The 11919-nt window shown below is 37.9% G+C and overlaps 1 protein-coding gene across 1 annotated transcript; it reads left to right on the forward strand.

Moving 5' to 3' along the window:
• The first annotated feature begins 290 nt into the window (after nt 1–290).
• Nucleotides 291–2029, forward strand: LOC149542765 (uncharacterized). Its single transcript, XM_089797658.1, has one exon. The coding sequence runs from the start codon at nt 405–407 to the stop codon at nt 1665–1667; it is 1263 nt and encodes a 420-aa protein (XP_089653784.1). The 5' UTR covers nt 291–404; the 3' UTR covers nt 1668–2029.
• Nucleotides 2030–11919: the final 9890 nt, after the last annotated feature.

Genomic DNA, 11919 nt, shown 5'->3' on the forward strand with positions numbered 1-11919 from the left:
ATGACACATTTATATGGTTGGTTTGATATGGCTCCGGATGAGGGAGATGATTATTTTTTCTTTTGAAAGAAATAGGCACTTAAGCCGTCCAATTAAAGGCCAAGAGACATTGTAAAGTCTGTCAGGCACGACCATGTGAGACATCTTTATGACAAGTGGGGTCCACAACAGGGAAAACAATATTCTCCCTGGCGAAAGATGACTTACCACCTACGACATCCTTTTTGACGTCACCTCACGCTAAATTTCCCGGCAATAAACAGATAACGTCTATCGACGGAATTCCTGTGTACTGTGTGGGGCGATTAATTCCACTACAGGCTTCTCGATCGGTCCGTGGCAAAGAGAAGAGGGAAGAACAGAGAAATTGGCAGAAATAATTCCATGTAACACGGTAATCGGCGATGATGGTGGAGGCTCTGGAGATGGTAAGTTCTTCTCCATCGCACCAGAACCACGATGTTGTTAATTCTTCTCATTTTACATCTTCTGGAACGTCCATCGTTCCGTATGTCTGCGCAGAGAAGAATCCTCCTCCTCCGCCTGCTGAAACAGAGGAGGATGATAAGAAGCACAAAAAACGGTCCAAGAATTGGACGAGGGTCGAGACTCTGAAGCTGATTAAGCTACGGAGTGATTTGGAGCCTCGATTTTCCCGTAGTGGGAGAAAGACGGAATTGTGGGATGAAATTGCTGAGGCTTTGCATAAGGAGCACTTCTCGAGGGACGCACAGCAGTGCAGGGACAAATGGGAGAAGTTAATGGCCAGTTTCAAAGATGTCAGGGAGGGCTTGAAGGATAGCAGCGAAAACCCTTACTACGACGATCTTCATCCTTTGCTTTCCGCGAAGTCTTTGCGCAGGGAAAAGGATTTTAAAAAGGAGAGTGAATTTGTGCAAAATTGTCGGCCGCCTGAAAGAGAAATGTTTGAATCGAGAGGCTCGGAGGAGGAGGAGCAGGAGGATGATGAATTTCCGAAGTCGCCGTGTATGAGGAAGAGGAAACGGGGCGGAAGGCTTGTTTCGATTACTGATATTACAGCCGTGAAAACCCTAGTAGAGACGGTTATTTCACGGCAGCAGAGGTTTTTCAGGGAGCTGTTGGAGAGCCTTGAGAGGAAGGAGCAGATTAGAGAGCAGATGAGGCTAGAGAGGGATGATAAGTGGAGAGAGGAGGAGAGAGCGCACAGGAATGTTTTCAACAATGCCATGATGGTGCTTGCACAGAAGCTTCTGCCTGATAAGGGTTTGGGGAACACTACTGCTGCTGATCCATCTGTTGTTCCTCCTCCTCCTACTGCCATGGGGAATTCTCTCTCTCTTGTTTCGGCTTCTGACGGTCCACGGCCGAAGAAGCGCTCTAAAAACTGGAAGAGGGGAGAGGTTCTGCTTCTCATCAAATTGAGGGGTGAGATGGATGCTAGGTTTGCCAATTCTGCGAGGAGGGCCGCTCTGTGGGAAGAGCTTGCGGAGGCTTTGGGAACGCAGGGGATTAAGAGGGACGGGAAACAGTGTAGGGAGAAATGGGACAAGCTTATGGCTGCTTATAAGGATGTCATAGATGGGAAAAGAGAAGAAGGGGATCTTTCCTATTTTATGGAGCTCAAGGCTATTGTCGGAGGGAAGCCCGAAGAGGGAAAACTCCAAACTGATGTCATGGCATGTTGAATTGATGTCATTGTATTGTGGATTCTTGCTAGTGATCTGGGTAGCAGTTGTATGCTGAATCAGAGTCCTAGACCTCAGACCTGGTACGCCATAATTTGAAGCTTTTGTCTGTACGCTATCCTCACTTTCCTTTCTTCATCTTATCGTATCCCTATCCCCTGTTAAATTCTGGAATGCTTCTGTCTTTTAGGAAGGTGTTGTAAATTTTATTTCTTGCAGTCTACTTGATGTAGTTGGGGAATGAGCCACTGTGCTTTGTAAAATTATCCTTTAATGCTACTTTTGCGGTCAGGCCGTGACGCTGATCCATGCTTTGTATATATTCTTCTACTATTACTTATAGAACCCTTAGTCATTTCTTATCCGATGTTTGAAGCAATTCAACTTGGTTTTAGTTCTTCAGAGTTCCAAGCGAGAAATGTAAATTCATTCAATTTTGTACTTATCTTGGTTAGAGACAAAATGTGACAAATACTACGATCTCCAGTAAACTTTGTTCAGGATGGCGAACATGCTGTCACGTGCCCTTACTTTTATCCACATCTCCAGGTGATTATTTTAAAATCTAATATATCTGCAGCCTTATCCATATGCTCCTGAACCCTATTTGAAAATAAGGTGTATCTTTGCCGCACTAATATCCCCCGTCCCAGACAACTTCGTCAACTATCATATTCTGCATTATCTTGGTCAGTTGGGAACTCATAATAAAATGAGCTCTGATACTTTGAAAGCTTATTAAAGTAATGAAAAATAATGCATCAATTAAATTTCTCCACGTGCACGCCCAACAATATAAATATGAGAAGTTCTGTTTTTAAAATTGTTCGAGTTACTTGATATTGGAGAGGAGCCTAAGGTTGAAATCTCTTCTACTGAGAGCTGAGATTCTGGAATGTCTATTGTACCAAAATTAGGTTGAAATTAATTTGACTCAAAGCCAAAGGTCCAAGAATATCGGTTCGATGCATGATACCAACCCCATCTTACTGTACTCCAGAAGAATTTAAATCTTAGATGGTGTATAATGAAAGAATACATAATCATTCTCACAAATTGTACTAAACCTATGACTCTCTGAAAATATTTAGTTATGCACAAGCCTACAACCGTTAGAAATATTTAGTTTTTAATGTCAAAGACACTAGCCCCTTACTTTTTAACCGCTGTTTTGAACTATATTCAATGCAGTCCACTTCTCTACGACAGAGCTTACAAATGTTTTCAAACATGCCACCATTTCCTCTAAGGCCTTCAGATGGGTAGATGTACCGTTTTAAGACGATTGACTTGAGTTCTGACTGACATCTTCCTATACATTTGACATAGAACTTCATGAACTCTTTGCCCAACACATCAGAAACGCACTTTTGAAGCTCTTTCTCAATTTCTTTCTTGTATTTCTTGTTGTTTGTGTAATATCATCCCTGGGGAGATTACGTCGCCAAGGGTTCCCTTGTAAAATTGATGCCACAATGGGAGGAGTATATAACCAAACATGATTAGGCAACCGAAGAAAGTTGAACTGAATGGAAGGTTGAGAAACAGAAGAATGCATGGAGGAGGAAGACAGAGACGGAGGGGTTGTGTGGGAGGTATCGTCAGCCTGATTCTTCCTCTATTAAAAATTCATACGAACTATTAGTTCCATCTAGGAGTCATTAATTTAAATATACACTTCACCCACCATTAATGCCTACCGCATCCACCTTCATTCTCCTCTTAATAAATTTAAATTTTTAAAATAGATGCTCTTTACTCAAAGCAAAATCTTCTAGGCTATATTTCTAAGACAGGAAAATGAAAATGGGCTACGAGAAAAGCGTAACTAATCCCTGCATTAGCAAGAGAGTTGGTTGCTTGTAATTCCAATAACAATGTTGGGAGGTGATAGCTTTTGAAGGGATACTTATCAAGTTCCAATTCAGGGTTGAATCCCTAGCTACCGCTCTTAACTATCGTGGGGTTAACGTCAATTCTGATTCCTCCAATTTTCTAAAGCAAAGGTGCTTTCAAACCTTCAACCAGGTCCGTACATATTTCAAAACTTCTTAGTTTTAAACTTGTAGATGGCGTAGGCCTTGATTAGGTTATCTTAAAAACCGAAAGTGAGGTCCACATCCTCGGATTTCATCCTTAGCCATGCATGGACTTTACTGGAAGGATCCATCAAAATTGACTGTCCGGTTTCCCCTGTTATCAAGGCCATATCGAGGCCTGGGGTTTCACAAGCTAGTACCCTTTTTAAGTTTTAATAATTGAGCAATTGCATATATAGTCTGATAGTTGTGTCTTTCTGTACAGTTTTATCTATCTACATAAAGCTACATAGGTGATATGCATCGTTCTATTGTTCCATAAAATATTTCTGACAGATAGTCTCCGAGAAATTAATTTGGGGCATATGTATGGTAATTTTAATCGGCACCATGTTTTTAAGTATAAATGGCCTGTCAAAGGGCTTTTGATTTACTGGTGAAGTTGAAAGGTTCACAAAAAGTCTACCAGAAATCAAGTTTTGCTGAGTGCAAGGTCCCCGATATCTAAAAGGGATGAGGCTGGGATCGTGCCTCAAACAAATTTGGCAGAATGCATATCCCTCAGTCCTTAGTTCTTAACCAAAAAGACTAGACGAAAAAGCTGACCTCCATCAAAAAAAAAAAAAAAAGAGTATGACTGTAGTCAATAAATGAAATGAGAACTTCCTTTCTGCCATGAATATCTGAATGTTAATATTGACATAACCCATTTCTTAGGGTTCTATAATTTAAAGCATAATCGATAATGGTAATATTCGTTTCGGAGATCACAACCGAATTTCTTTTGAGCCATGTCAATTGGACCAGCATAGGAAACAGTTTGGCTATTAGATTCTTGTTGTGATGGGGAAACGTGGAGGAAATTCCTCAATTGGAAAATTTCGAGTTCTAAAATAAATTTAATAAATACACACGTGCACGTACACATGCAGATACCTTCATTGAAAATTAGTATCAATGGCGATGGAGTTGATTAAAAGTTAAATATATGGTCTGCAATCTGGATAATGCATTTTTATTAGTTGGCTCGCAATTTTTTTCTACTCACATAAAACAATGTATGGGAAATGGACAAATGCTACAATTTGGAAGAATTGTTTTTCGAATTAAATTCCACCTTTCCCTAGCGAGAAATCTTTGAATGCCACTACATGTTTAGTTCGAGTGATTTGATAGAAAAAGGTAGTTCATTAGAATTCAAAATTTTGGATTAACATGTGCATTGTTAGTTAACTGGTTCACATTCCCTTGCCTTTTCATTGGGCGAAACTTGATGGGAACTTATAAATATCCTGACAGCTGAACGCTGATTCTTATTTATTCCTTTTTGCTCAATTCTAAGTTGTAGTTAAAGCATTATTGTTTATTTGGAACTTGTTCGTGACACCATTGCATATTGTATCTCAACTTTCAAGGTATGAGATTGGTTAATTCGATAGATCTTCTAGTCCGCAGGTTCTCTATTTTGAAAAAATGTAAGCTGTAAACCTCAGTGTAGTTTTTTACAAACAAAATCTCTACACGCTTTTCAAGCAGTTATCAATAATTATCATGCCAACGACTATTTTTTGTTGCATTCATGGTTAGGAAATATACATGCAACTTAATAATGATTAGACACAGAGATTACCATCTCAGTCACGCTAGTTCTTTGGTTAGTATAACTACACCTTCATTCTAAAATCTGCCGAAATTATATTATTACTTATATCCTTTGAGAAAAGATACTCTCCAATGGGTTTTGTGAACACCTTACCGATTGTCTGTAATGCGTCTCTCTGTTTTTGACTTTTTTGCATAAATCTTGTTCTTACGACCTTAATTCGCGCCCCCCCCCCTGCAAAATCCATGGCAAATCACTCGTTATATGTTTGATAAAAATTAGTATGCAACATTGGTTCAGCGTCGCTTTTTTCCGTATAAAATGAGGTTAATTTGCTGAATCTAATTGCTTATCACTATGACTATTTGCTGTTTTTTTTTTTCAATATAATTTCCTTCGAATCATCTTCAACATCTGCAAAGAGTAACTAATCAATGTGCACAGTTTGTTTTGAACAAAACATGTTGAGAAATTTGGCCTGAGGTCATCAGTCCACACCTACAATATATATTTTTCAAGGTTTCAAGCATCTGCGTTTCTCCTTTGTCGTTTAATCTTTTTGTAGAGTTTAATTTTCTCTTCTTCCCCTACTTTCCTTAGATTTTGTGCTCCTCCTTTGGCCTTCTACCCTTTCGTTTTTAGTCTCTTGGTCTGCAACTTACGGTTTCTTCCTCTCCTTGTGCACTCTCTCACTCTGATGGTGCATCACAAAGTGTGATCTGAAATGTTGATGCAAAAAACTTTAACACAATTGAATTCAAAAGTATCAAAAGACATCAAAGTGTGTTCATAAGTTCAGACATGTCAAGATACAAGTTTTGCAAATGATGTTATACTTGTAAAAGAGCTAACATCTCGGGAGCTTCTTGTGTATGGAAAAATAAAGAAGACTCATGTTGCTGGAGGAAAGAACAGACTTGTTTCAAGATACCATGATAAGGCAAGAAAGAATGGTTACAAATTTTGAAAATGATGTTACAGTTGTAGAATGGCGAATATCCTGGCAGCTTGTGGGGTATGGCAGAAACAAAAGATAAATGTTAGAGGAGGAAAGATTAAATTTATTTCAAGACGCCATGATAGGAATCTACATAGGGCAAGAAAGAATGGTTGAATTGTTGACATGGTTGTTGTAGATACAGGAAAACATTTTTATTGCCATTCCGCTACAAGATAAAATGAACTATCACATTGTGACAAAATAAAATGAACTATCACATTGTTACAAATTGGGGAAAGCTCATATGTAAATCACCATTCAATCAGCTGTATTTCATAACCTTCAAAACTTATGTGAACTCACAAAGAGAAGAAATAGTGGTTATACTAATTTCTTTAGAAGAGATGGACAAATTATTTGGAAAATTGTTGGTGTGATCAACTATTCACCTAATTACACTTTACTTAAACTTATTTGGGACAATTCATACGTAGTAGTTGATGGGCATTCTTGAAAAATTGTTGTTGTAATTAATTATTCACCTAATTACACTTTACTGAAGTTTACTTAGGACTATGCATATGTAATAATTTGCATTTGAGACAGTAGTTTGGACATTTAGTTGCACATAGTATAGGAGAAATTCCACTTTAGGTGGTGAATAGTTTTTATCACATTCCACTTTATGTGTTGTCTCCACTTCTAGTGCACTTATCACTTTATAACACTCCACATATTGCACATCATTATTGTACAATGGAGGATGACCACCTTTAGTGGATATGTGATACCACCTTGATAGGTTATCTCTTGGTTATCACATTCTCCTATTGCCTTGCTTATATAAGGAAGCACATCTTCGTTTTACTTATCCAATTAATCAATCCATCAGTTATGGTATCATGAGTTCAATTATTGCATCATTCACGAGGATACAATTTATTCTTGACCTTATTGTCTTTTTCCTTTGTGCTATTCATTGGCTTCTAGATCTTTGGTTCATTGCTATATAAAAATTATTATATAGTATTAGAGCCATTGGAGTGTCATTTCGCAATCTTCTTTGAGAGATTTTTGTGCAATTTGGGATTTTGCATTTTGTGGCTTTCTATTGTAGGTGAATATTGGAGCTTGGTAGGTCCAAATCTGAGGTCACCATTGAATTCAAAATGTTATTTTCAATCAAAATTGTCTTTTGTTTTGCCCAAGTCCAACACTGAAGGCTAAATTTAGAGCCATTTGAAGGTGGAGCGATTACTTGCCCTAGGAGTGATTTGCATTTTTTAAGCACTTTGGGCTCAAACAATCACTACCACCTCGCTTTGAATGTCCAAAATCCCAAATCGGAGCTGGATACCTCACGTTGGAAAAAACCTCCTTGGCTTGCCATAGAGAAAGGTGTGCAAATGAGTACAATTTTAATTTTAATTTATTTATTTATTCTTTTTTTCTTTTGATTTTTTTCTTTTTAAAATTGAATTAAATTAGGGAACGGTTTCCTCTTATTATCTTAACATCATGCCAATCAGAGGCATCTTCTTGGATATTCTATAGGGTCATTCTTGGTGGCATCATCTTCATGCTTTTAATTTTGCACAAGTGTCATATGATGTTGTATTTTCTTGCATAAGCTATAATGAACATGCACTAATTAAAAGTGTCATCCTTCTTTGTACCTTGTCATTGATTACTTATTTGATGTGATCCTCCTGTACTTGGTAGATTAGGAATTATCTTCTGAGACTCGGTGCATGAGGAGATTAGAATGCATCAATCAGTCATTGACAATGCATGGCTCGACTTCAAACTTTGAATGCACTAACTTGCTAGTTGTGAATATTCAGTTAATGCTCAAGCATGTCCATGCTTGATCTCTATCATATTGCAATGGGTTATTCGTCATTAGTTCTTCATCAACATTGGTTCCTGGTTTTGTGACATTGGAATTCTTGGTGTAGCGTTGGCTCTATTTTCTTCCAATGGAGGAGCATTGGTCATCGTCTTCGACCATCTTCGTACGAGGCTCGACATTGAGGGGAGCTTCATGGTCTCTTTTAGTCTCTCTCATTCATTATTAGAGTATTTTATGTTTTCATCTCTCTTTTGGAAAGGATTTTTCTCCCATGTGGTTTTCTCCTTTTTTTTCTAGTTGTGAGACATTACATTGCATTGAATATTGTACATGGGTACCTAACATGGTCTAGTAGCTGACCTATCTTGCATTGTGAGTTTGAGTCTGTGTTTCCTTAAGTTGCACTAAAGAGGTGTTGATGTTATTAATTTTATTTAATTACTTAATTACACTTTATGAGATTACTTAGGACAATGTGCACATAGTAGTTTGCATTTTAGACACCTAGGAGTTTGCACATTTATTTGCACGTGTTGTGAGAAGTTTCACTTTAGGTGGTGATAGTTGTTATTACATTTCACTTTATGTGTTGTCTCCACTTTTAGTGCATTTATCACTTTATCATCCTCCATATATTGTACATACTTTATTGTACAATAACATGATCCACTTTTAATGAACATATGACTTTACTTTGTGTAAGTGATAAGTTATCTTTTGATTATCATGTTGCCCTATTGCCTTGCCTATATATACAAATACATCTTCATTTTACTCATCTAATCAATCAATCAGTCCATTAGTTATGACATCATGAGTTCGGTTAATTCAATTATAGCAGCATTAATGAAGATGCAGTTTATTCTTGTTCATATTGTCTCTCCTTTTTGCTATTCGTTAGCCTCTACATCCTTGGTTCAGCACTATATGCAGATTCTTACAAGAATATCAAGAAAAGACTAATGATTTTAAGGTAGCTGAAAGAGTGGAGCTACAAATTCTCTGCAAGAGATGGACAAGTTATTTGGGGAATATCAACCGAAGATTGAAAACTTGACATGAATTTGGTGTTATTGGGAAAAGGTGTGCGAAAATGTCAAGGAAATACACAAGATAACAGTACGAAATTGGAGCACAGTGGCTGTAACATTTGAGATGAATTTGGATTTATTGGGAAAAGGTGTGTGTAGATTTCAAAGAAATAATCAAGATAACAGTAAGAAATTGGAGCACAAAGTAAACAAATTAACTAAACCATTGTTGATGGCACAAATAAGACCTTTTCTAGGGTTTGGCTGTAGAAACTACAGGAAGATTATGTAATGCCCCGCCCGGAGATCCTTGGAAACAAGTATTCAAATTAAGCCAAGAATCTTTTTTTTTTTTTTTTTTCCAAGTATGAATGCACATGACAACATCATACAGGGATCACAACGATCGCAACAGAAGACTTCACCACAATCCCGACAACCAACAGATCTCCGAACGCCACTACTGACTAACACACGTGAACAAAAGCCAACAACCATCACAACAAGATGAGGGCTCAAGAAATGACCACTCATCAACAAAACACCAAGCTGGGGTAAAATGTAGAATCCTGAAATTTGGCTAAGCCTGAAATCCTGAAGCCCTGAAAATTGGCTAAGTCTGGATTTCTGAAGCCCTGAAATTTCCTAGAATCCATAACTTATCTCCGAGAGGTCTGAAACCTATTTCAAAAGATTCATCGCATATATTAAAATATATCTTAAGTATATATACGTCAACTTATACTTAAACGATATATTTTAAATCCCAAGAGACTAAAACAGAAATACGAAAATTGGATTTCAAGAGAAACCAACAGAATCAAAATACAACAGCTAAGGGTCGAAGAACGCCCAAAAGGGTATCCAAAACAACTCGCAGAAAGTTCGGATCACGACAAAAAGTGCCCACTGTCCGCCCGCGCAGGTTTTTACAAAAAACCGTGCGACACTTCTTACTAAGGGAGGGCGACACTTCTCCTTAAGGTGTGCGACACTCTTCCAGTGTCGTACGACATTTCTCAAGAAGGCATGGGCGACATTTGTTCAGCATGGTGCGACACTTTAAAAAGTATCGCACGCCCATGAAAACTGTCGTACGACACTGTAATGTAATGCCTCACCCGGAGATCCTTGGTTGTCGGGATTGTGGTGAAGTCTTCCGTTGCGATCATTGTGATCCTTGTATGATGTTGTCATGTGCATTCATACTTGTAAAAAAAAAAAAAAAATTCTTGAATCCTTGTTTCCAAGGATCTCTGGGGGGCATTACAGATTACACTCAGCCCCATGAAGGAAGAAGACGCGATTCAGTTTGTGTGGTAGGTACAGGTTGATATCTAACTAGTTGCACAAAGTAAACAAATTAACTGCATCCACATTTGATGGCACCAATAAGATCTCTGTTAGGGCTTGGTTGTGGTACAGACATTTACACTCAGTCCTATGAAGGAAGAAGATGTGATTTAATTTGTGTGATAGGTAAAGGCTGATATCTAACTAGATTTTTTTTAAACCTAGCACTAACTAGAGAAGTAATTAGGAAAGTTTTGCTATTTATATCAAAATAGCAGAAATACGTTTATCTTGCCCCTGGTTTTGTCTAATTACGCCTATGTTTATTGCTTGGATGAAAATACCGAGTTGAATATGGAGAGTTGGAAAATTTGGTAATAGAAGCCTTGGAGTCATGAGGCCCCTGGAAAGTGAATATTGAGAGTATGGTAGGTTTAGACAACCGCAGGCGTCATTGATGACAGTGCAGTTGCTCTCCCATCCAAATGTGCTATGGTCCTCCGTACCTAGAAATATACAATCCATATGCAAAATGTTAAACTTGCAATACACAGTCTTAATGGACATCATGTAGCCCTTGAAAATGCCACAAAAGCTGGAGAAGATAACAAAAAATATGCTCTAGATTTATATTGATAAAGAAAGCTAATATACCATAAACGAGAGAGATACAAGTGGTGATGAATAATGTGTATTCTTAATGTAAAAGAGCCTTCAAGAATACTTAAGAGCTGGTATAGACGAAAATGAGGTAATTGTTTGGGAGGTTATTAATGTGGTCAAGCCCCAATTTGGACTTTCAACGCCCATGGGGAGTAGAAGAATTGGTAAGTGGTGTGTGCTCTTAATCTTAAAGTGTATTCAGAATAACGAACGCAACTGTAAATCCTATAATCACATGTCCAGAGATTCTAGCATCATGGTTTAGGATTGTGAATCGCCAAGAACTTTGCTAATGTTATGTAGATAAACGAAGCAACAAGAGTACGCAAGAGAAGCCAATGAGGGCACGGTATTGGCATAAAAACTTTAAATAACATTATTATAAAACAAGAGGAGGGACATGGCAAAGCTAAATATCCAAATAGACAGAGAGGCACAAAGACATTTAGGTAAATGTTCAGGGGAAATTACAACAAAAAAGAACTTGCAAACAAAATAAGGATAGTTATGCCAGCAAGGAAGCTCAATAACGTACAAAGAATGCCAGCCGAAGAAAGAAACTTTAATGCAAGAAGCCGTAGTATTAAAAAATAGAGGAAGAAAATTTGCACGCATCATCTACCTCTCAATATTGATTACTAAAAGGTTAGGAAAGGACAGGCGGGTCTAGATTTGCAAGTATAGAAATCTACATGATAGAGCGGGTGTTAATAGGCTTTACTAGTTAAAAGATGGGCAGACAAGCCTTTTAAATTTTGAAATCTATGGGATGACAGTGCACTCGCGTAACCCTGTATGCGTTAATATCATCCTAGAAAGTTGCCAGAAACC

The sequence above is a fragment of the Cupressus sempervirens genome, chromosome 8 (genome assembly GCF_028749045.1).
Source record: "Cupressus sempervirens isolate cs-2001-9-10 chromosome 8, ASM2874904v1, whole genome shotgun sequence".
Lineage (NCBI taxonomy): Eukaryota > Viridiplantae > Streptophyta > Pinopsida > Cupressales > Cupressaceae > Cupressus > Cupressus sempervirens.

Coding starts and splice junctions, on each gene's coding strand:
- LOC149542765 (XM_089797658.1), top strand. CDS start 405: ATGATGGTGGAGGCTCTGGAGATGGTAAGTTCTTCTCCATCGCACCAG.